The sequence below is a fragment of the Sorex fumeus genome, unplaced genomic scaffold (assembly GCF_029834395.1).
Source record: "Sorex fumeus unplaced genomic scaffold, SorFum_2.1 ptg000034l, whole genome shotgun sequence".
Lineage (NCBI taxonomy): Eukaryota > Metazoa > Chordata > Mammalia > Eulipotyphla > Soricidae > Sorex > Sorex fumeus.
This window is the reverse complement of record NW_026606091.1, coordinates 35,404,348-35,428,909: the sequence shown is the minus strand read 5'-3', so window position 1 is coordinate 35,428,909 and position 24,562 is coordinate 35,404,348. Positions and strand designations below refer to the sequence as shown.

The window sequence follows — 24,562 nt, the reverse complement described above, 5'->3', positions numbered from 1 at the left end:
TTGTGGAGTTACATTTATGCAAGTTTTTTGGTCCTTTATTCTAAGGGGCAGGATTTCAAGACAAGTCATGGTTTTGGATTTTCATACCTTAATGATGCTTGGTCTGAGCTATATATATAACTACTTTAAATAATTTTCTGTTAATGGTTCATGATGGTCCTTAAAAAATTATGTGGTGATTTGATACTTCAAAATTAAGTAGAAACATTTAAACTATCAAGAAAATATAAGAAACTCGAACATAAAAACATATGGAGGTGACATAACACTGTTTTCTTATCTCAATGTTAGGACTGGGTTGCAGTGAACTTAAGAAAAAATGGAGGTAATCCTAGAAATATTTGGGAGCCAAGTAACATCACTGTTTATGGCTATTTACATTCCTGTAGTAGTTTTGCCCTTAAGAAAAAGCCCAGCGTCGCTGAATTTTATTGGAAGTCATATTTTAGAGAGCTAGAGTATGTGTAGTTAGCAGTTTCCCCCAGCAGTGGTTAATGGCAGTTTTGACGAGCTCTGCAAATTTGTAAGAAAATGTAAGTAGATGCGAAGGCCTGAATCGGTACATTGTGCAGGAAGAGTCTATAAACTTGGACTATTGACTACTTTCGTGGTCCAGCGCTGCTGCTGCTCAGCAATGAGAGTGCTATTTCTAGAGGTTATGTGGGCAGCGAAGTGCTTTTCGTTGGCAACAAGAGATCTGTCAGCTATATAGTAAATCCTAAATCCGTGGTCTTACAAATTTCTGCACACTGTTGTGGTCTGAAATTCAAGGCTGATGTCAGAGTGAGGAAGTGTGGGATCTGTCATGAAGTTTGTTTGTGTTAAATCCCAGAAAGTAGATAAAAGCAGCTGCTGTAGTACAGGCTCCTCTGCATCTTGTTTATATTCTTAATGGAGCCTGCTCCAGCTGGCTGAAATCTACCCAACAGTCCCTTTCATGCTCACATTCTTGGTTTCATGTAGACGTTACCGTTAATTACAATTTCTTCCTTCTACATTACTGACGCATGAAGGCAGACAGCTAGGCATATTTCACAGGCATAGTCTACCCATGTCTTTTCAGATAAGGTTTTATGGAACAGTGCCGTGTAAGAATAGAAAACAATCTGATATTCTTGTCTAGTAAGATTCATAGTAAGATTCTAGTAAGGAACGGATAGTATCAGTTTCCAAAGATGTAACAGGTAATTAAAACTGCAGTGGCTATTCCAGTTCTCCTGGACATAGTCTTCCTCCACGGGCAGTAGAAGCTTTGCTTTGTTTTTTCGATTGAGTAGCTGATTGAAGATTATAAGAAAAATTCTTTGACTTTCCGTTGTCAAGTAGATGTATACACTGTAAGTTGCTCACTGCAAAAACCAGAGATACTTGAGTTATTTTATTTTTTTATATATATATATATATATATTTTTTTTTTTTTTTTTTTTTTTGCTTTTTGGGTCTCACCTGGCTATGCTCAGGGGTTACTCCTGGCTCTGCACTCAGGAATTACTCCTGGCAGAGCTCAGGGAACCATATGGGATGCTGGGAATTGAACCCCAGTTGGCCGCATGCAAGGCAGACGTCCTGCCCGCTGTGCTATCGCTGCAGCCCCACTTGAGTTATTTTAATGTCAAAGGAGTTGTTCCTTGGTGAGGAATAAAGGTATAGATTTAGTCTACCATTGGTACTAAATAAGGCAATCATCAGTTTTTGTAGAGACCGGTAACCACATTTCATTTTCCTATTATCTTACAAATAGGTGACGTCTCTTCGAGGAAGGGCCTTTTCTGGGAGTGGGGAGACACTTGAAGTGAGATTGGAACCATGATCTTAAGTCTGCCTGAAGATCTAGCACCCTCCCCCGAATGATTCCTGAGCACAGAGCCAGGAGTAACCCCTTAGGGTCACTGGGTGTCACCTGAAAACTTTAAAAAAGTTAAGAATCTGTCTCTCGGTTTTTTGGGTTGGGTTTGCAGTGTTTTTAAACATCAATAAAAGTTCTTAATGGGCTGCTGTTTGGGAGCTCCAGCATATTTTGGCTCCCTTGATTGTCTTGAATTGTCACTTGCATGCCCCATTATAGGGGTGTGAAATCTTGCAGTTATTAGTTACCATCACTATTACCTGAGTTTTGGTTATGCCATTTGTTGCAACCTTTTCTTCTTTCTTTTCTAAAAACATAGTTTTAATCACTTTGATTTTCATAATCAGCAACAACAAAAAAACCCTTTGGTTTTTAAGGAGGTAAGACCCCCAATTTAGATTTACTGTTACCTGTGCCATTAACAGGTACTGTGCTTCTATTCTGTGCGGGTAGCTTGTAGGGAGGTAACTGCGGGGTGAGGTGGGAGACGTGTTTAGCTGCTTCACAAGCACATGTCCAGAAATACTCCAAGATGCCTGATATTTGTCATATCCTCCTTCCTTTTTTTGCTTCCCCTCTTTAAAGGTAAAAAGGTAAAGGCCCTCCCGTTGATCGTCGATTTGCTCGAGCGGGCCCAGTAACGTCTCCATTGGAGACTTTGTTGTTACTGTGTCTGGCATATCGAATACTCTGGGTAGCTTGCCGGGCTCTCCGAGAGGCTCTTTAAAGAGGTAGAAAAAACTACTAAAGAATCCTTTCAATTTGAAATTGGGAACAACAATCTTGACCCAAATACTTGAGCTTCTACAAATTCCAGATACTTAGGCTGAAATTGGTGAGCAAAAATCAGGCTATTAGAATTCTCAAAGTTAAAACTTTTCTCTTTCACAGTAAAGACAAAAATTAATACTCCCTCTAAGTTCAACTTGGCAGCTGTGTTTCCACAACACAGAAACTGTTTAAGTTGAACCCATTTTGATAAGAATTATTTCTACATATTTCTGTATTTAAAAAAAATAGAATATATCTAAAGTGTAGCAAGTTTATCCTCCCAGGTTAATGCTTCATATGTGTTGGTAGGCCTAACAAAACATTGTGTTCTCTCATGTTAAGTTTAGGGTTAGGAAGAAATGTACTTTGTTCTTTTCTTTTGCTTTTTGGGCCACACCCAGCAATGCTCAGTTATTCCTGGCTCTACTAAGGAATTAATCCTGACGGTGCTTGGGGTACCATATGGGATGCCAGGGATTGAACTCAGGTTGGCCGTATGCAAGGCATAATGCTCAGAGGTCACTCTTGGCTCTGCACTCAGGAATTACCGTTCTTCATTTTTATGCCGCTCAGAATCACTTATATGGGACAAGAATCCATGATCTGGGAATGGAGCAGTGGTTCAGAAAGGTGCTTGCCTTGTACATGGGTTCAGTCCCTAAGTGCAGAGCCAGGAGTAAGCCCTGAACACTGCTGGGTACCATCCAAAAACAGAATCCATGATCTGTTTTGAATGGCTTATTCTTTTAACTGAGTCCTTTAGGAACACACACAAAATCTTGATGCCTTTCAATTTTTTAATAACCCTAAAATTTTGTCCTGAGACAAAATGAAAAAAGCTTAATTTATAACATTTGATTATATCATGCTACTTCTGGTGTTAGTTACATCGAACATTTCTGTTTTTAAAACTACTCCATTTACTTCAGTATGGTGGCATAGTGAAAGGTCTTTTTTTTTTTTTAAACACAAACTTCCCTGAGAATTAGGGCCCATCATTCTCACTACCCCTCCACCATTCCCTGATCAGTCTGCCTATATTACATAAGTTTCCCAAATCTTATTAAAGTTTTGGCAGTAATTACTCTCCCCTTCGCCAGGTTTCTCTTCCTATCAAAAACTAAATGAATGTTAAAGTTCATGCTGACAGTCATTGTTCACCTTCCCAGCTGCACTCTGCTTGCAGATTCAGTGTGGGTCAGAGAAGATGGGGGGAGCGTGTTACCATAGCCACCCGTGAGAAACACTGGACTTGGCATTAACCGCTGACAGCACTGAACTTATCACCCGAATTTAATGCTGCTATGAATGAAGGAGCTCCGAGTTAAACACTAGAACTGCAACTGAGGAAAAGTTCTCTGGGCACCTGTATAAGTGAGAGTGTACACTGTTGAACCTGTGCCGTGCGTGCTAGGAAACACCTAATGGGGCACGGGTTTGGGGTCCTTAACAGGCATAAGCCAGAATGTGTGGTTTACAGACTACTATTCTGTCTTTGGGAAACACATGAGTCTTGTTATTTTTGGCTTTTGGGCCACACCCTCAGGGGACCATATGGGATGCCGGGGATAGTACCCAGGTCGGCTCTACCTGCTAAACTATCTCTCTAGCCCCCCAAACAGATGAAAGAATCTTAAGGTGATGGAACAAGAGATCCCAGGTTTACTTAAAGTAGCATTTTAATTTTTGTGTGAATTAAGTATCTAAAAATGTGTCGACAGTTACCGTTTATTGCTTCTGAAGGGACATTAGCCTCTTGAGGAGCCAGGGTATTGACTAAAGTAATAATTCCATGACAGGGGCATGAAAAAGATAGACATACCTGAAAGCACGTCACCATTGGAGACCCCTTGCAATATCTTCTAATTCCTCCCATCTTTGGGGATAAAATGAAAAAGGGAACTGCTTTCCCAGTTTTCTCCCCAGTGTGCTTTGCCAATGCAGTGGCTGCCTTACCTGAGTTGAGATGCAGCACAGAATGGGATTTTGAAGATCTTGTGGGTTGATGCACTTTTCCTTCTTTAGAACAACCTGAAATTAACCAGCAATAGTTATTTCTCTCTGATCAATGATATCTGTACCCTGAACAAATTCTGAATTCCTTATTGAGGTAGAAGTTTGTGTTTGTGTGTGTCTGCCAAGATAAATTATATACGGTGTTGAAATGTCATGCAGGTCCAGGATAAAGTCCTGAGATTTGGCTGCCTGAACTATAGATCTTGTTTCTAAACATACCCTGGCTCAACTTTTTTGTTGGTGACTGAGCCAGACTTATTCTTTGCTGAGTTTATTTGGATGGGCTCTTTTCCAGGGATAAAAAATGTTCCAATTTATAGCAATTCATCTGCTGAACAAGCATTTACTATAGTGCTGAGATCTGGGGGCATTCCCACAGATGGCCATCCATACTAATTAGCCTATGAAAGGCCAAAGGAAGTGAGGCGGGCAGGGTCTGCCTCTGTCTCCAGTTCCAAACAAGTTTTCCACAGAGACCCAAGAAATGGTTTGGAGGGATACAATAGGCTTTCAGTCTAAAGCTCAGTAGAAAATCTCTTAACTGGAAGACATTCTAGGTTGAGAGATCAGTGTGCCTTACAAAACTGATTCTGACCCAGAATTGCTGGAAGGGAGTTACTAAATATACTGAGAATGTTTTTGGTGCTTGGACGTATGGTAAATTCCTGAATGAAAAATTGTCCCATGTAAATCCCACTTGAGATTCTGTTGTGACACTCGACGTATTTCTTACAAAGAACAAAAGGCACAGAAGGACAATTACCATAGATTTGCTTGAGTACCGAATGCCTTGTAGGCTTTGTGTCCAAGCCACTCTTGGATGGACACTTCGTGGTCCTGCTAACTGCAGTGGTCTTAGGGAGTTTTATTTCCAGTTCCTTTCTCCAAATCTGGAGCAGAAGAGCCACGCACTCTTGGTTCCGTCTGTCCACATCTCTGGCTCCAAGCTCCTTCATGTGCAAAAGTTGGGACAGGTGTTTTCTTACCTGGTAGCTGTTGGGGTCAGAAGAGGGTATAGGCTTTAAGATTCATACTGAAAAACCAAAAGCTGTGGGTATAGGATTTGATGAGCAATTGGGAAATTCATCTAGGCTTCCAGATCTAATGTCAGGGGCAGTGTGTTGAATGTTGTTTTCTTTTAACATCAGCAAATGCTTTCTGAACTAAGAATCAGTTGAGTTGTTCTTGGTGTAGAACAGGGGACAGTAAACAGATGCAGAATAAGCAGTACTACATAAGAGCAAGGGGCTCGATGACATGATAAAGATGTGGAAATAATTGTAGTTGGGCAAGACTTTACATACCTGATATTTTGCTAGGCTTCAAAGCTTGCCAAGGCAGAGATGGGCATTCTAGGCAGCAGAATTCACACTGGCAGAGGTGAATGCTTTTGTGCAGAAAAGTTAGTAGTAGTATTTGGTGAGGGAAAGGACAAAGGGTGAACTACATTGTGGAAGGAGCCAACTTTTGTTCACAACCTGTTTAATAGCAGACACTTGTCCTGTGATTAGGCCTAAAAAAGTTTTTTTTTTCAGTACACATTTCAGTGTGGTAAAGCCTGAATAACAATGACATCACCAAGATGGTGACAAAGGTCCTGACTTCACAGTACTCAGGGACAAGACAACGAAAATACGGGGGTAAGGTTGAAGCACCCTTCTGCAATAGAAGAGACCAAGCTAGAACACATCGGAAGGCTAAAAGTAGCAGCTACATCTAATCAAAGTGCCATCCATCCTCCATTGCCTACCCAGGCCAGCTTAGCATTGCATCAGAAGGTCTGCCAAAGAGATACTACAGAGTAAGTCAGGGCACTTGCCTCAAATGTGGCCAGCTCTGGTTTGATTTGGTCCCCTGCATACCACTAGGAATTACCTTTGGGCATTCACTCTACACCCTCCTTTCTCCCCAGTAAAAGCAAAAGGTTAACCTTGAGCCTGCATTTCCTCCAGTGGGAGAAGAGCCCATGGTGGGCATCTCCCTCTTTTTGGAGCCCTACTCTGATCCTGCCCCACAAAGAATCAGGGAAACTGATAGAGAATTTAGAATCTGATCATTGGCTGGATGTCCACTAGCCAACCTTGGTGCCCTTGCCTAAGAATAATCCCATGTACATAAGAGTATCGGAAGCAGGCATATCCAGAAACTCAAACTGAAGTTACTTTATTACCATCTCTGTAGAAAGGAACCTGTAAAGACTGTGTAAAGATATGGCACTCCATGACTATTACAAAAAAAAAAACTAGGAGTAATCCTCTTATAGGGGTTTAGGGAACTCAAGAGCATACAGATCAACCAAACGAGATTAGGAGAACAATGTATGAACAAAAGAGTTTAAGAACTAGAAATAATTTTACAAGAACCTAGAAATACTAGGGTTGAAAAATACAGTAACTGAATTCAATAGAGAGCTTCAAAAGCTGGCTTGATGATGGCAAAGAATCGGTAACCTACAAGACAGGCATTTGGATTACCTTGTCAGAAGAAAAGGAATGAAGAGTGAGGAAAGCCTGAGGGAGTTTGGGGACAGACAGACACATGCACGCACTTGCCAAATCCATGGGAATCCCAGAACACACACACACACACACACACACACACACACACACACACACACACACACACACATCTATGGGAATCCTGGAAGGAGAAAGAACAGTATATTGACAGTTATGAGTTGCTCCACACTAGGAGCATACAGAGCACGTCTGAGGATCCAGGAGCGATAGCACAGCGGGTAGGGCGTTTGCCTTGCACGCAGCCAACATGGCCGACCCGAGTTCGATTCCTCCGCCCCTCTCGGAGAGCCCGGCAAGCTACCGAGAGTATTCGATATGCCAGACACAGTAACAACACCAAAAACAGTACCACCAAAAACTGTGGCAATGGCTGAAAACCTACTGCTCTGTCACCCAGATTCTCCTTGAGGTATCTATCACACCCTCTGCTCTGGGGCAGGGAACCCAGGGCTTGGTGTGTCCTAGCTCAGCCATCAGTGGGCAGTGCTCCAGTATGTATGTGACGGGGAGTTCGGAGCAGTCGGGATAATGGCCTCCACTCCCCCGGCTCAGGGAGGATACAAATACAAAACTCTCCCGGTTTGTGGAGGATCCCAGTGTGCCCTGGGGTCCCTTTCGGCCCCAGGCTCAGGTCTGCTGAGCCACCCCACACCAGGCTGGAGAGGGGCTGGCAGGAAGGTGGGTTACACACGTTCAGATAAAAAGTTGCGTTTGGGCGATGCAGCTTTCCAGCCCATCCTATCTTCATTCTTATAACCATCAAATCTCGGGCTGCTGAGATAGTTGGGGTGAGGTGCAACTTTACAAGCAGGAGGCCTGGCTTTCGTCCCTGGCACCACATGCTCCCCAGAGTCGCACAGGTTCTCAGGGACCAGCCTGAGAACTGGAGCTAGAAGTCACCTCTGAGCACTGAGCAAGGCGTTATCCCAAACCACCCCCATGTGCCCCTCAGTCAAACCTCAACTAGCAGTAACATTCACACAAGACCTCCTCCTGGTCGGAGATTGAACCTACTCATCCGTAGCCCATGCATTTTCCAGTTCCACTGTTACTCTTCTTCAGCAGGCCCTATTGAGGCAGCCTACCCTTTTGGCACTTAGGAGCCAAGACTTGCTCCCCAGTCCCTGTTCAGTGTATCTGAGAGTGTCAGACCCTCAACATGGCCCAAGACAGCACCTTGAGCTCCTGTATCTAAAGTGGGAGGTGCAGGCTCCAGAGATGGTATAGGGATTGAGCGGTTGACACTATGCCAACCCCCCAACATGACATATGTTCGCCTGATCCCAGCTAATGGTCAGTTCTGAGCAGAGCCAGAACTAGCCCCTGTGCACTGCTAGGTGCAGCCCCGAACCTCAAGTAAACAGATGTATAAAGCTGTAATTGAAGTAATTGAGGCTTTTTCACCCTCCCTAGGCATGGGACTCCCTGCAGCGGGGCCGGCAGCAGGCCCTGGGGTGGTACAATGATGCAGTCAGAGGGGATGGCAGTTCTGCCTGCTCAGCTGGGCACGGAGTATTAGCCCCCATTCTTGTGTGTGTGAGGGGGGATGACTGAAGACTCATTTGCTGCTGGGGCCCTTCCTGACAGGACCTGTCAGCTTCTGACTTCAAAGGAGGCGCGGGCAGGCTGACGGGCAAGCAGCCTGGTCAGGGAACGCTGCAGGGCCTGTCACGGGGATCGGGGGCCTGAGTGGATCCTGATTTTCAGCTGAAACACTGGGGGGGCTGGGGGAGACTGAGCAGTGGCATATGGCATCCCGCTATGGTGAGTCTTCATGCCCTATGCTGACACCCTGGGCCAGCGTAAGGCCACCAGGAGGAGCCCAAGGCCTGGCCTCACCTGCAACTAGCACAGTCTCCCCTGAAAATAGGAAGGGCCCTCGGATTGGCACATCTGCACCCCTGGGATGAATCACGTTTCCTGTGAGAGAACCAGCTGTCTTGCTGTCTTGACACTCCCGTGTGGTCGGGAGGGCAAAGGGGAGCAGGCAAGGGGCTCCCAGGGTTCAGAAATGCAAACTCTTGTGCTGGCTGAGGTCTCTCTCTCCCCACCCACCAAGATACTCCCCATCGCTGCCTTAACAGCGCCCTGCCCCCAGTTTCCCGGTACCTCCTCTCAGGCTCACCTGCAGAATCCCAGGCCACAGTGTTTCCACCTGTGGCCGATAACGTCGACCTTGTCAGCGCCACACCGGGCCCCCGTTTTTGGGAAGGCCCCAGCCCGAGCCGGGGATGAAGGAACTGGCGAGGTCTCTGGGAAAGCGCAGCCGAGGATCCCCTCGCCCCATCCCCACCGTACCTCTCTGCAGCTGCTTGTCTATCTCAGGAAGCCCCTTCCCCACTTTCCGAGCATGGTGGAGGCTCCCACAAGACTCCGGAATGAACTCCAGCTGCCCAGCCCCTGGGCCTGTCGTCTTTTCCACCTTTCCTGCTCCTGGCCTGTGCGCGGGTCCCGGGACTCGCACTCAGAACCTTGTGGCAGCTCAGTGGCTTCCGATCTCCCACACACCCACACTCCAGGCTACAGCAACCCAGAGTGGCTGAAAACAACCCTCTGTTCCCCAGGCCCCCGGGTTAGGCAAAGACAATATCCTACACGAACAGTGCTCGGGAGCTCACTGCCAGACCCGGTGGTGGTGCTGGGGACCCAGCCCGGGGCTTCTGCGTGCAGGGGCCCTGCCCCACTGGCCGGCGCCCTCTCCAGCCCCGGAGAAGGACCCCGTTTCCTCTGCACCCACTCTCCTGGGGGCGTCCGGTCTTCCGCCACCTCCCCAACGGGGTACCCGCTGCCCGTGCCTGGCGTGCCCCGCGCCTACCTCCTCCAGGCGCGCTGGATGACGGCCGCGGCCCTGTTCTTGCGGCGGAAGAGCTCCTTCCTGCTCCGCTCCCTCTGGATGAGCTGCAGCCGCAGCTCCACGGGGAGGAGGTCCACGTCCACGCCCTGCCCGGGCTCGGGGGTCGCCGGGGCCTCCCGGGGCCGGGACTGGGCGCGCGGTCCCCGTTTCCTGCCCGCGGCGGGCACCGCCTCTGGGTTCTGGGCCGCGTCGGGGGCCCCGCGTCCCGCGGGCTTGTCGGGGGGCGTCGTTTTGTTTCTGGGGGTCCGAGGGTGGGGAGGCTGCGGCCCGGCGGGTGCCGCCTCGCCCTTGGCACTGCCCGGCCGGCTGGAACCCGCCGGGGAGCGCCGGCCTCCTCTGAGCTCCTGCACGCGCCGTCTGGGGCCGGCGCCCCTGGGCCGAGGGGCTGCGGGCTTGTGCGGGGGCCCGTCGTGCGGCGCGGGGCCCTCTCCCGCCCCGTCGGGCCCGCGGACGCCGGACGCGGCTCTGCCCCGGCTGCACCGCTGCTCGCCCGGCGCTGTCTCTCCTCGGCGCCGGCCTCCAGCCCCGCGGGGGGCCGCCGGGATGAAGTGGACACACGCAGGCTGGCCTTTGGGATGTTCTCTGGAGGGTTCTTGGGGAGACAGGGAAAGAGGAGAAGATTTTACTGCTACAAACTTGCATGGGGCAGCTGCGATCGTCGATAGTCGTTCGGAGAAACGACTCAGGTTTGTCCGTCAGCCTTAACCTTGAGGGCGGTGTTGGACACCCCCACCCCCGCTCCCCCACCCCGAAGAGTGGGTGGCTCCCAAGTGTGCTCAGGTCAACCTGGCCGGTGCCAGTGCTAAGGCATGACACTCGGTGCTTCTCAAGCCCAGCAGTGCTGTAGGCCACCAGAGCCACCCCATGCTCGGGAGGGTGCTGGGGAACTGAACTAGGTCACAGGGTCCTAGCCTGCCCGCCCTCCCTCCCGTCCTTCCTCCTTCCCTTCTCTCCCTCCACCCCCATATTGCAGAAAGTCAACTAGAACCAAGACCTTGCATATACATTTGTTTCTCCTAGGGCACAGGTTGGCAATTCTGAAACTATACGTCAAGTAGGACTGAACAAATAAGCACTTATCTAAGAATATCATAGACAATTGGTACTGCATCTTCTACTCTAAGAGGAAAAAAATCAGAGAAGAGAGAATAAACTCTTAATGTTGAAAATTGAAAGTAAAGTCATGGAGTGTTTGTGTGTGTAGTACACACACACACATATACATATATATACACACTGATGCTGAAATATAAATATTTCTTCGCTCAGTCTGCTACAAAAGTAAATAGGTACAATGACACTCCAATATACCCTCTCAAAAAGGTTGGGTGCATCCTTTGCATGCTGGAGGCCCAGGCTTAATTCCTCAAGAGCACTTCCCATAGCAGCTTAAGCCATTCAAAATAAGATGGCTTAGGGGCCAGAGAAATAGTACAGCACGATGGTAGGGTGCTTGTCTTGCATGAAGCCAACATGGGTTCGATCCCCAAAAACCATATGGTGCCCCAAGAGCCACCAGGACTGATTCCTGAGTGCAGAGCAAGGAGAGATCCCTGAGCACTGCTGGGTGTCTCCCTCTTCCCCCACCAAAAGATCAATCAAAATTAGATGGCTTATATTATATTGAGCGATAGCACAGCAGGTAGGGAGTTTGCCTTGCACGTAGCCAACATGGCCGACCCGAGTTCGATTCCTCTGCCCCTCTCGGAGAGCCCAGCAAGCTACTGAGAGTATCTCGCCCGCACGGCAAAGCCTGGCAAGCTACCCGTGACGTATTCGATATGCCAGACACAGTAACAAGTCTCACAATGGAAACGTTACTGGGCCCGCTTGAGAATATTATATTGAATAGAATATTTTAGGCAGATTTCCAAGCTAAAAAGCCAAAAAATAAATAAATAAAAAAGAGAAGAAGCAGCTGAGCTGAGGGGCTGTAGAGATAGTGCAGTGGGCAGGGCGTTAGTCTTGTATGTGGTTGATCCAGGTTTGATCCCTGGAAGCAAATATGGATGGTCCCCAGAGCTCCTCCAGGTGTGATTCCTGACTGCAGAACCAGGAGTAAACCCTGAGCATTGCTGGATGTGTCCCCCAAACAAAAACAAAAACACCGAACGAAAAAAGAAGCAGAGGCAATTCTACATGGCAATCAATCATGAGAGTCTGGTTAAGGCTGCCTTGAAGAAATGAGGGAATGTATATATCAAAGCATTCAATCACCCTTAAGTGTGTCATAGCTGACATACCATTCCTGTTATTCAGTTCTGGAATTACAGACTTGCATACTTGACTAGATCAGCAGTGTAGTTTGCTCTTAGTAAACTGAAGATCTATGGATCATGCATGGAACAAGCACTCTATAATCATTTTCTTTCTATTCAAAACTGCCTTAGTTAAGGAAACTCAGGGAGAGAGATTGGGTTGTCCAGTCCTTGAATTGGGTCTCCATGAGATCTCAGATGTCATTACTGGCATCCATGAGGTCAAAACTATGTTCATGATAACACTATTATTTGCCTTTTTAAAAAAAATATGGAATGCTTCATGAATTTGCGTGTCACCCTTGCACAGGGGCCATGCTAATCTTCTCTGTATCGTTCCAATTTTAGTATACATGCTGCTGAAGCGAGCACTTACTTGCCTTTTTCACTGTTGTGTTTCCACTCAGATTTCTGTTTGAGCCATTATGTAATTGATGAGAGGCTTGGCATGTTTAAATGGCTTTGGACATCTAACATAGTATATATTGAATACCTATTTTCCTTCTAAGAACCTCCAGCTACGAGCACATCTCTTTGATTCCACTGTTCTTCCTGCATTAACATATGCCTCAGAGACCTGGACCCTACGAAAACAGGATGAGAACGCTACTTGGGTCTCTCAAAGAGGAATCGAAAGAGCTATGCTTGGAATATCACGATTCACTCAAATGAGAGATAGAATCCGGAGTTCTGATCTTCGTCAGCACTCAAGAATCAGGGACGCTGTCTCATTTGCCAAGACATCAAAAATCAAATGGGCTGGACACGTAATGAGGTTTACAGACAACCGCTGGACTAGAGCCATTACTGATTGGATTCCACGGGACATCAAAAGATCACGTGGACGCCCACCTACAAGATGGTCAGACTTCTTCGTCAAGACCCTGAATGATTGGTTTGAGGCTCTGCATGTTCCTAGAACGAACAGATACCACTGGGCTACGCTAGCACGCAACCGGGATGAATGGAGACGTTACTGGCACCCGCTCCAGTAAATGGATGAATAACGGGGATTAAGTGATTAAATGATTAAGTGATTTTCCTTCTGGGAAGCTGGAATTTTCATCAATGCAAAAAAAGAGAGAGAATCTCTATGTTCCCTGGAGCTCTGGTTTAGATGTGCTTTCCTGATAGACAAGAGTGGTCCAGTTGGTTGCTACAATTCATAGCTGGATGAACTGAGTTCTGGGGGGACTTTACTGGGAGAAGACATATCCAAGCTTGTACCTGATTTCCTCTTAATTTTGCTCCATGGGTCTGTCTCCTTGTATCCTTGTTAAAATATGTCATAGCTGTGAGTGCCACTGTATGCTGAGTACTGTGGGTATTTCAAGCAAGTTATTAACACTGGAAGTGGTCTTGGGCACTAAACATATACCCACACTCATGTGTGCACACACTAAGTACAATCAAGACAAAATGAACTTCAATGTTCCATGCACAAATATAGATCATGGTCACGGTCCTCCTGTTGTTCATCGATTTGCTCGAGCAGGCCCAGTAATGTCTCCATCGTGAGACTTGTTACTTTGTTTGGCATATCGAATACATCACGGGTAGCTTGCCAGGCTTTACTGTGCGGGCGAGATACTCTCAGTAGCTTGCCGGGCTCTCTGAGAGGGGCAGAGGAATCAAACTCGGGTCAGCCATGTTGGCTGCGTGCAAGACAAATGCCCTACCCGCTGTACTGTCGCACCAGCCCAAAAACTAAAGATAAAAATCTTCTTCTGGGGGTAGGATGAGGATGATTTGAACAACATCCAGCAGTGCTTTGGGGTTACTCCTGGATCTGTGCTCAATGGTTCTCTGTGTTCCTGGTTTTGTGCTCAGTGGTTGGTGGTGTTTGGGGAATTATATGTGGTACCAGGGGCCAAACTATGGTTGGCCACGTGTAAGGCAAGTGTATTAACCTCTGTACTCTCTTTCTGATCAAGAAAATCCTTGAAAGAATCCAGGAAAAAATAACAGTCTACCCAGGAACATGATGGAAGAACACCTTTCTAATACAGAGGTTTTCTCATGAGAAACTGGAAGTTGGAGGAAAGTAGCACCATCTTTTGAAACAATGTAGCACTGTCCACCCAATGTTCATTGATTTGCTCCAGCAGGCCCAGTAACGTCTCCATTGTGAGATTTGTTGTTACTGTGTTTGGCATATCAAATATGTCATGGGTAGCTTGCCAGGCTTTGCCGTGCGGGCGAGATACTCTCTGTAGCTTGCCGGGCTCTCCGAGAGGGGCGGAGGAATCGAACCTGGGCCGTCCGGGTTGACCGAGTGCAAGGCAAATGCTCTACCCGTTGTGCTATTGCTTCAGCCCTTTTGAAAGTGCTAAAGGAAAAGAACTGCCAGGAGGGAACTCTCTATCTGCCTCGCCTATTCTTCAGAAAATGAAATAAAAGCATTTTCACATGAAGGAAAACTAAAAGGATGTGGTTCTCATATTGTTGAATGTCCTCAAATGTCCTGAGTATTGGCTAAAGAAAGCCATTCAAACAGAAAAGAAGTGATATGAAATTTGGAGTCCCAGGAAAGAAGGCAAAACAATAGAAAAATAGAAATATGAGTATAAAGACTTTTCATGAACTTTATAAATCAAATTTGATGACTGAAATAAAACCAGAGCACCCTCTGGTATCCAGCCTATGATACACTAGTGCAGAAGAGGGAAGGTAAAGGTGTCTAAATGGAAGTGAGATTTCCATGACTCATGGAGTGAAATCATGTTGATACTGTATATTGTAATGTTTAGTGGGGCCACCACCAAAAGTATAGAAAGAAACACTGGGACTGGAGCGATAGCACAGTGGGTAAGGCATTTGCCTTGCACGCGGCCAACCCAGGTGCAATTCCCAGCATCCCATATGATCCCCTGAGCACCGACAGGGGTAATTTCTGAGTGCAGAGCCCGGAGTGAGGAGTGACCCCTGTGCATTGCTGGGTGTGACCCAAAAAGAAAAAAAAAGAAATATTCTCAAAGCCCCTATTAGCCAGGCAAGATGAACTCCTAAAAGATGTTCAGGTAATCAAAAGGAAAGGAAGAAGAGATAGATACACAGCAAATGTGAACTACAGGAATGGAAAATTAATAATAAAACAGCAGACTTAAGTACTGACATAATTTCCAGGTCGACAGTCTGACATCAATTTGCTCAAGCGGGCCCAGTAACATCTCCATTGCGAGACTTCTTGTTACTGTGTTTGGCATATTGAATACATCACAGGTAGCTTGCCAGGCTTTGCTGTGCAGGCGAGATACTCTCGGTAGCTTGCCAGGCTCTCCGAGAGGGGTGGAGGAATCGAACCTGGCTTGGCCAGGCCAGCCACGTGCAAGGCAAACGCCCTACCGCTGTGCTTTTGTGGGATGGTCTGACATAGGGTAACAAAAGCAATATACCTACCACTGGGCTTTCTGGAGTCTGTGCCTTGAACATCTGGAGAAAGCTGCTGTGCCTTCTGGGGGTCTCTGCTTGGAGGCCGTCTGCAGTCTTCTGGTTCAGGGCTCCGGGCTGCAATGCTGGCCGGAGGGAGTTTGCTGGGGGTCCTGCTCTCTCTGTCGGGCTCAGCCTGGCCGTTGGGTGGGGTCTGGGGCCTGCAGGCCTCTGGACTCAGCCTACCCTTTTGCTGTTCTGCTTCTCTTCGCTTGTTTTCTTCCTCTCGCTTCCTGGAAACACGTAAGAGAAAAAAAAGGAAAACGATGAAGAGAGAGACTCCAACTTTAAGAGGTTTCTGGAGTTGTTTCCTCTGGGCCTTAGATCTCAGAAATCAATGGAGCTGGAGGGTACACCAGTGCTGCTCACGGCCTACTCCTGGCTCTGTGCTCGGGGATCACTCCTGGTGGCGCTTGGGGGACCATATGGGGTGCTGGGACCAGCTATGTGCAAGGAAAGCATCTTTCCCACTGTACTATCCCACCTGTGAGAAGGATCTTGTAGCACAACTCAGCTCTAGTGAGCCACACATGACGGAGCGCCACAGAATTTTCCCTGTGAGTGCGGCACTGTCCCAAGGAATGGTGATCCCCAACCTGCTGTGTGACGTCTGGGGCTGCCTGTCATGAAGCCACTGTTTCCTCCTCCATCAGAAAGTACCTCTGAGTCCAACTGAGCCCAACAGAATAGCCTCTAATTTTTTATTTTTATTTAAAAAAGGACCATTGTCAAGCCTTAATGACTCCATGAAAAAAATTACAGAGCATCTTAAAATTGATTATAATATGCCTGTGAGTCATAACTCTACCATTAGGAGCTTGAGCTAATGAGCCAGCCCCACTGCTACTGCAGACGGGGTTCAGAAGGTGGGATGACTGTCAACAAGTCAGATACGCAAGTCAGGGAGATAGTTCTGAGGACTGGAGCATCTGCTTTGAGTGCAGGAAGTCCGGGTTCAATATGTGGCACTGCAAGATCTTCAAAGCACTGCCATGAATAACCTCCATCCCCAGCCACTCACAGGAAATAGCCCCTCAGCACTGCCAAGCAGGTTCCTCAAACTAACAAAAAAGCCAGGGGCTGGAATGACAGTCCAGTGGGTGGAGCATTTGCCTTGCATGTGGTTGATTCGGGTTCAACCCCCAGCACCCCATATGGTCCCCTGAGCCCACTAGGAGTGGTCCCTGAGTGCAGAACCAGAAATAAGCCCTGAGCAGTGCTCGATATGGTGCAAAAACAAACAAAAAACCAAACCAATACCAAAAGTCATACACTAATCACTGGTGGCTAAGCTAGAACCCTGGGGGAGGAACAACATAGCAGCAGAGGGCAGGAGAAGTGGGTGGCAGTGTAAGGCAGATGGGGGGTGAGGCCCAGGTCCAGAGAGAGATGAGGTGCTAGAAGATGAAGGGGATGAGTTATGGACAGAATTTTTCTGACCGGAATCTCTACTTAATAGGTATTTCTAAGGGAAAAAAAGGACGAGGGAAACTCAACATTTTTCCGAGCTTCCTATGTTTCAGTGATGCTGAAATGAGAACTGAGAGCTCGACTCTGCCTGAGGAGCCTAGGATGCTAGGAGAACCAAGAACTACCACAGAATCTGAGAAATTTTATGGTAACAGTTTGTGCAGTGGAAGTGCTGATGAGGTTTGCCTAGAAAAATCCAAAGGAAAGTCCTTGCTGTTGATTCTTATAGACGTGTACGAGTTTGCCAGGAATGAGCACTGTAGAAAGAAGGTCGGACTAAGGCATGTAGGTTGGAAGAGCTGGGCTCACTTTGCTTCTTTGGCTCTATGAACTGAGTTTGTTACTCACAGCAGGCCACCAATATGCAGTATGGTGAAACCTCTCCAATCAACTAATTTCATGAGAACATTGATGAGTGGAAACAATTGATTCCTGGCCAGGGCCACTATCTGCAGGATCTGCAAGGCCAACAACTGGTTCTCCACTGCCCAACCACATTGGGTTCACAGCCACGCCAACAGTCCTTCTGTAGGTGGGTGAGGTGTGGGCTGTGCCCTGTGACAGGAAGACGTCCTGCCAGGGTCGTCCCATGTTGGAAAAGGCCCCAGTCACCCATGACCATGAACTGGAATGAACAAACTGGAAAGTAACAAATCCAAATAATAGTTTAATACAAAATGTGCTGTGGTCTTTATTCACACATTTGATGGTGTTTCACGGCTGAATATTTTATTTCTTAGCCTTTAACAAATTCTTTTCTGTTTGCTTTGTACCACACCCAGTAGTGATCAGGGGCTAATCCTAGCTTGTTGCCATGGCTCACTCCTGGTGGTGCTTTGGGAACTGAATGGCGTTGAAAATCAAACCCAGACCTCCTGTGTGCAAACCACGTACTTTAACCCTTAAGGCTAGCTCCTTAGCCCTATTTTTCCCTTTTAGTTGGGGGAAGGGCACACGTATAGGTGCTCAGGGGCTAATTCTTGCTCAAAAGTAATAACCTGAGTGCCCAAGAACAGACGACTGGATAAAGAAACTATGGTGCATCTAAACAATGGAATACAACATAGCTGTCAGGAAAAACAAAGTCATGAAATTTGCTTAGAAATGGGTTAACTGGATGGACATGGAGAGCACCATGTTGAGTGAAATGAGTCAGGAGCAGACAGACATGGAATGACTGCACTTATTTGTGGGATATAAAAAAAAGCGTGAAACTATTACCCATAGACAATGGAAATAAGGGTGAGGAGGCCTATGGTTGGAAGCTTGTCACAAATGGGGGAAGAGGAGAGGGCAGTTAGGAGAAGGGACTGCTATGACAATGACAGTTGGGAATGAGCACTGTGGACAAGTACTGAGGGCTTGAATGGTAAAGAGATATACATGATAAACTTACTGTACCTGTACGGCAAACTATAATGACCATAAAGAGAGAGAGAGAGAGAGAGAGAGAGAGAGAGAGAGAGAGAGAGAGATCGTTTGGAGGTTTTCAGGGAACTATATGTGATGTTGAGGATTAAACCAAGATCTGATGGATGCAGAACAAGCACCTTACCCTGTATCATCTCCCTGGCCTTCAATTCCTTCCACTCCCCGTTACCATGATTTGAGTACTGTTAATGATACTTTCATGCATACATTATCCCAATACTATACCCACCATCGGGGGGGGGGGGAGCTGTTTTTTTAAAAAATCAGTACTGGGGGTGAGGTGGGAACACACAGTGCTGGGGATTGAACTCAGGGCCCATACGTACTGTATTTTAACAATTGAGCTGTTTTCCCCAGTCTATGTGACCCAACATTGTATCCCCAGCACCATTTGGAGTAAACCCAGCAATGTTCCAGGAGTGACCCCCAAGCACCATCGAGTGTGGACCAAAAACACACAAAAAACTCCCTAATCCCTAATAAGCTTGGGGCAGGAGCGAGGGCTGGTAGTCAGGCCTTTAGGCTAGGAAGTGACAGAGAGGAGACTTGGTCTCTCACAGTGGCAGGAGACAAACAATTTGTTGCTTGTGTGCGGGAGGGGGAGGATTCAAGAACAAGGGAGAGAAGAGAAAGAAGATGTGAGGCTGGGTCCTCAGAGAGCAGGTCCAGGCGGAGGGCGGATGGCTGTCTCTAGAGCTGGCTGAACCCAGAGCCTGTTCCAGCAGGCTGACTGGCACACTGGGGTGGGGTCTGGGATCTGGCCCAGCTAGACAGGTGTAGCCGGTACTGAGACCACACCTTGTGCAGGACAGCTCATGAGAACAGGATAGTCACCATGCCATAGCACCACAGGGAACTGGGTGCATCAATGCTGCCAACTCTCTGCGGGACTGACCGTGTGCACACCAGGTGCTTTCTCAACAGCAATCTGTCAGGATGCAGAACAAAGAACTAGATGTGAAAGCAAGAGCTGAGAGAGAGAGAGAGAGAGAGAGAGAGAGAGAGAGAGAGAGAGAGAGAGAGAGAGAGAGAGAGAGAGAGAAGAGAGAGAGAGAGAGAGAGAAAAGAAATACCAAGGCCCCAAGAGATCCAAGAGATGATGGGATTCGGGAATTCAAAGCACAACTTACTGAGATCCCGAGGGACAGGTTTGTGTCTGGCTGACACTTTGACGGAAATCCCCATGGGCCCACTATTTCCCCTCACAGGAGGCCTTTCCTCCTGTGTGGTGAAACCCCAGAGCTGGAATCCAGGTTTGCTTATTTCTCAGACCTCTCCAGAGGGAACAGCGGGCCAGGTGGTGCTACCTCACCCCTCCACACCACCCACACCCCCACCCGTGATGCTTTCTTGTGTTTTATTCCATGCTGACTTTGCTATGGGCTTCGCCTACACTGACTGGGGTATGCTGGGAGGCAACCAACAGACTGGCTGGACGGCCTGGCCAGTGAGTGAGATGCTGGCGAGCAGGTGCTGCTGCAGTGGGATCATCCTGGTAGAGGGAGTGCTGCTCACTGGCCAACCAGCCTTGCTCCCGGCAGGTGGTGGAAGTGCAGTGCTCCTCCTAGTGTGGCTGGATGCGCACACACACACACACACACACACACACACACACACTCACACACACAGAGGCACGTGCACATAGGCTGGCCTAACTTGACATCTTGACATCTACAAGGGCTTTGTTGCTTTCAGGTGGTCCATTCAACTGTGCGACTTGAACAGTCATTCCACACGCTTTCCAGAAGCCAAACACACCTTCACTTTTCCATTCCAATCAGCTGCTAGGCGACCCTCTCGACTGTGGGCTTTACCACACCTCTAACAAAACTAGTCACAAGACAGATGGGGGATCAGGCCTTTGAGAGTGAGCAAGAGGTCCAGAAAGCAAAGGAGAGCGGGCATGGGGGCAGGAGGTGCTGCCTTCTGAAGGCTTCTACAGAAGGAGAATTTTGTTGGGCTGCAGGAAGGGGAAGGGGGAAATTCTGGAGAAAGAATGGAATCACCAGAAAATATAACTCCGTCATGCCCACCATAATTTTATAGTTCTCCCCCTTGCATTTTTGTTTTATTTTGTTTTGGGGTCACATCCAGCAATGCTTAGGGCTTACTCTTGGCTACGCATTTAGGAACTACTCCTGGTGGTGCTGGGGACCACCTGAGATGTCAGGGATTGAACCTTAGCTACATCCAAGGCAAGTGTCCTATCCACTATACTATCTCTCCAGCCCTTCACCACAATACACAAGACAGGTTATGAAGAGAGTGAATTGACTTTTTTTTTTAAAAAGTGAATGCATTTTGCACTAATGAGAAAATAGCCAACTGTTCATCCAGGGAGCACAAAGCCCCTAATGATGCCCTTACCTAGAGCTGTGCTTGTTTTGTTTTGGGCCATACCCGGCAGTGTTCAGGGCTTACTCCAGGCCATGTGCTCAAGGATTATACCCGGTAGGCTCAGGGAACCAGATGGGGTGCCACGTTAGCCACATGCAAGGCAAGCACCTCACCCATTGTACCATCCCTCTAGCCTCTAGAGCTGTGTTCTGTTTGGAGAAGTGGTGCTCTCTAGGACTGGGGGCTGGGACTAGAGCCGGGAATGAGGCACACCTGCACCTGTTTTCTCCACAGCACTGCCTTAAGATCAAAGCAGCCTTTACAAACACAGGCACACGCGGGCTACAGCGCCAGAGAGCAGAAATGTGTATACACAAGTATATGTCTCCCTGAGCCAAAGGGCTCCAAAACACTGCTCATGATCAATGAGGAAGGAATCTCAAGTTACCAAGGGTGACACTTCAGTTTAGTGGATGAGGAAGTAGAGGCAGAGAGGTAAGTGATGTGTCTAAGGCTACAGAAAGAATTAGAATGGGACTCAGTTGCTCATCTTCTTCTTGTAATGTCCATCTCAATGTTTGGGGGCTACCCTCTACGGTGCTCAGACTTAGTCCTGACTTTGTACTCAAAGATCACTTCTGACAGGGCTTGGTCAATCAAATGGGGTGCTGGAGATTGAAAGCTTGGTCAGTCAGGCTCCCTACCTGGCCCTACTACTTTTGTTCTTCTTTTTGTTTGTTTTTTGGATCACACACCTGGTCGTCCTTGGGATTACTCCTAGCTCTGCACTCAGGAATCACTCTGGCAGTGCTTGGGGGTACCATAGAGGATGCTGGGGATCAAACCTGGGTTGACCATGTGCAAGGCAAGTGCCCTACATGCTGTACTATCTTTCTGGATCCAAGATCTTAAATCTTCATGATTATAAACCAATTTTTGAAAGTTTAGGAAATATCAGCAAAAGAAACAGTACTACTCTGATTTAAATAAATAATTAAAAATAAAATGCTATCCACAATACAGCGAGTCACAGTTTAGCAGGAATCTTACTAACACAGCAGAATCTTAATGCCTGAAAGAGTCCCATCTTTTGCTTTCTTCCACACACCCTTCTTCCCTGTCTTATTATTTAATGGAAATTGGCCAGACAAAGCTTTTGATGGGCTGCCAATTAGTCTGGTTTGTACTGTCTTTTCTGAGCAATTTCTGCTGGTCCCTAGAGGCACACAGTATAAGAAAGTAGGAAAGTCAACTGGGGATCAGGGATTAGACAAAATCTGCTTTAGTTTCTGTGCACCAAACAGCATAGGGGGTCTCCCAAGGAAGGGTTGAAGGAACTGATGCTACTTCATCCTCAGGAGAAAAGAATTTAAGGCACATCCTATTGCAAATCTCTGAGGAGCTACTGTGGGCCAAACCTGTGTCCTGTAACTTTCTAAAATATCAGATTTAAGACCCAAAGACTTCAACAAATTATTAGGATGACAATCAGTCAAGAAAGAGATCAATAGGGGCTAGAGCAATAGCACAGTGGGTAGAGCGTTTGCCTTGCACGCGCTGACTCGGGTTCAATTCCCAGCATCCCATATAGTCCCCTGAGCACCTCCAGGAGTGATTCCTGAGTGCAGAGCCAGGAGTCAGCCTTAAGCATCGCTGGGTGTGACCCAAAAAGAAAAAACAAACAAACAAAAAAAAAAACAAGGAGGGGGGATCGATAAAAAACAAAACAGTCAGGGGCCGGAGAAACAGTACAGGAGTTAAGGCATTTGTTTGCCTTGCACAGGGTCAAACCAATTCTATCGTAGCATGCTAAAGTATCTGCAGGAGTGATCAATGACCACAGAGCCAGAAGTAAGCTTTAAGCACTCCTTCAACCTCAATCTGCAAGCCCCCACCTCACCCCCTCGGAAAAAAAAACCCCAAACCAAACAACTAAGCAATCAAAAGATTTTTTTGATACTGAGCTTAAGGTCAATCACTTAAATGATCTGAAAGTCCAATTACTTCAGCACCTCAGACTGGTGCATCTAACTGCCTGATACAGCACAGACCAGCCTCTAGACCCACACAGTTTGAGTCCTAGATGTTGATATGTATTTTTTTCTACCACCTGATTTGACTTTCACAGAGAGTTGTACTTGCCCAGTTTTGACAAGAAGAAATTAATTCTATGAGATACTGCAGAAATAAGCAGGCTCTTTCCCATTCCATGAATGTTCAAGTTTCCATTGCCATGAATACGGGACCTAAGAGAGGTTTGAGAGAGGTGATTAAAATGGCTTTCATGGAAAAGTCTGGTTAGTTTCTCCTATTGTACTGATTTGAAAGATTTCAGATTTCATCATCCTGTTATTCGTCGATTGCCTCGAGCAGGCCCCAGTAACGTCTCTTTCATCCTTGCCCTGAGATTATATTCAAGGCTATTTAGGAGAATGAGACCCATCATTGTTACTGGTATTTGGCATATTTGGTATGCCACGGGGAGTTTGCCAGACTCTGCCCTGTGGGCAGGCTACATTCAATAGCCTGCAAGTTTGTCCAAAGTAGGAAGTACTGATTTGACCTTGATTTAATATTATTCCTGTTCAAAGTCCTGATTTTTCTTGCATAAGAATTTAGGAGGATATTGGTAAGCAGTCCCATTCTAGCTTCGAGAGGAACAGGAACTTTTTAGTGAACTATGCTACAGAATTAATCATGGAGGCTTGATTCTACTCTTAATAATCACTGGAAATAATTCTGACCCAACAATAAAATTGGCTAGAAGAAATGATGACTTCAGGACCTGGTTCTCCCTTTAACAGTTATACTTATGAGTATACATCAGAAAAAAGAATCCAGGAGTGTTCATGGTGGCCTGTCAGCTGGGTGCTGGCATGTGGAGAGGACCTTCAGCACTGGCCCAGCGGAGCTAAGCAGAAGCTCTTCAAGTCGAACTTAGATTCATGTCACTTAGATTCATGTCACCTCTCTCTCTCTCTAGCTGTGTGATTCTGATTAGGTTAACTTCCCTGTGTTATTTCATCTTGCTAGAGAATGTGATTAAGAACACTGCTTAAGAATTACCCTACTTATTGAGTTATTGTATGAATTAAAGTATAAGAATTTTCTTTATCTTTTTGTGTCATACCTGGTGATGCACAGGGGTTACTCTTGGCTCTGCACTCAGGAATTACTCCTGGTGGTGCTCAGGGATGCTGGGAATCGAACCTGGGTTGGTCACATGCAAGGCAAATGCCCTACCCGCTGTGCTATTGCTCCAGCCCCTGTATAAGAACTCTGTAAGCTGTATAGCACTTACAGAAGATACAAATGATACTATTACTTTTTTATTTTTCTGGGGGTGTGTGTCACAGCAATATGAATTTTATGTAGAGGTAAAGTAACTGAGAAAAAGTTGTGCTGTGAATGGACCTGGGTAGAAATGAAGCCATCTGGGGTGTGACAAGAGTTCCAAGGAATTATAGATAGTCTAAGAGCAACAGGGCTGGGGTCAGAGATAGATATTTTTTAAATTCTCATTGTAGAAACTGCACGACTATAATTGAGAGAGGGTGTGTGTATTTTCTCAGGAAGATGGTTTTGTTTCAATGAAACTTTAATCAGAATAGATCATATGCTCATGGAGAAC

At 46.8% G+C, this 24,562-nt stretch overlaps 1 protein-coding gene and 1 non-coding gene across 2 annotated transcripts in view; both read right to left on the bottom strand.

Annotated features, from left to right (window-relative positions):
• Window positions 1-1,098: 1,098 nt before the first annotated feature.
• Window positions 1,099-24,562, bottom strand: part of INVS (inversin) — a 144,469-nt gene continuing 121,005 nt past the window's right edge. The window contains exons 13-17 of the mRNA XM_056116990.1: window positions 15,664-15,926; window positions 9,968-10,598; window positions 5,397-5,626; window positions 4,574-4,648; window positions 1,099-1,349 (exon numbers count right to left, since the gene is read on the bottom strand). Of these exons, the coding sequence (XP_055972965.1) occupies window positions 1,204-1,349; window positions 4,574-4,648; window positions 5,397-5,626; window positions 9,968-10,598; window positions 15,664-15,926 (1,345 nt within the window). The 3' untranslated portion in view covers window positions 1,099-1,203. The remainder of the gene's footprint in view (window positions 1,350-4,573; window positions 4,649-5,396; window positions 5,627-9,967; window positions 10,599-15,663; window positions 15,927-24,562) is intronic.
• Window positions 12,530-12,636, bottom strand: LOC130026690 (U6 spliceosomal RNA). Its single transcript, XR_008792891.1, has one exon. It is a non-coding gene; the product is annotated as a U6 spliceosomal RNA (small nuclear RNA).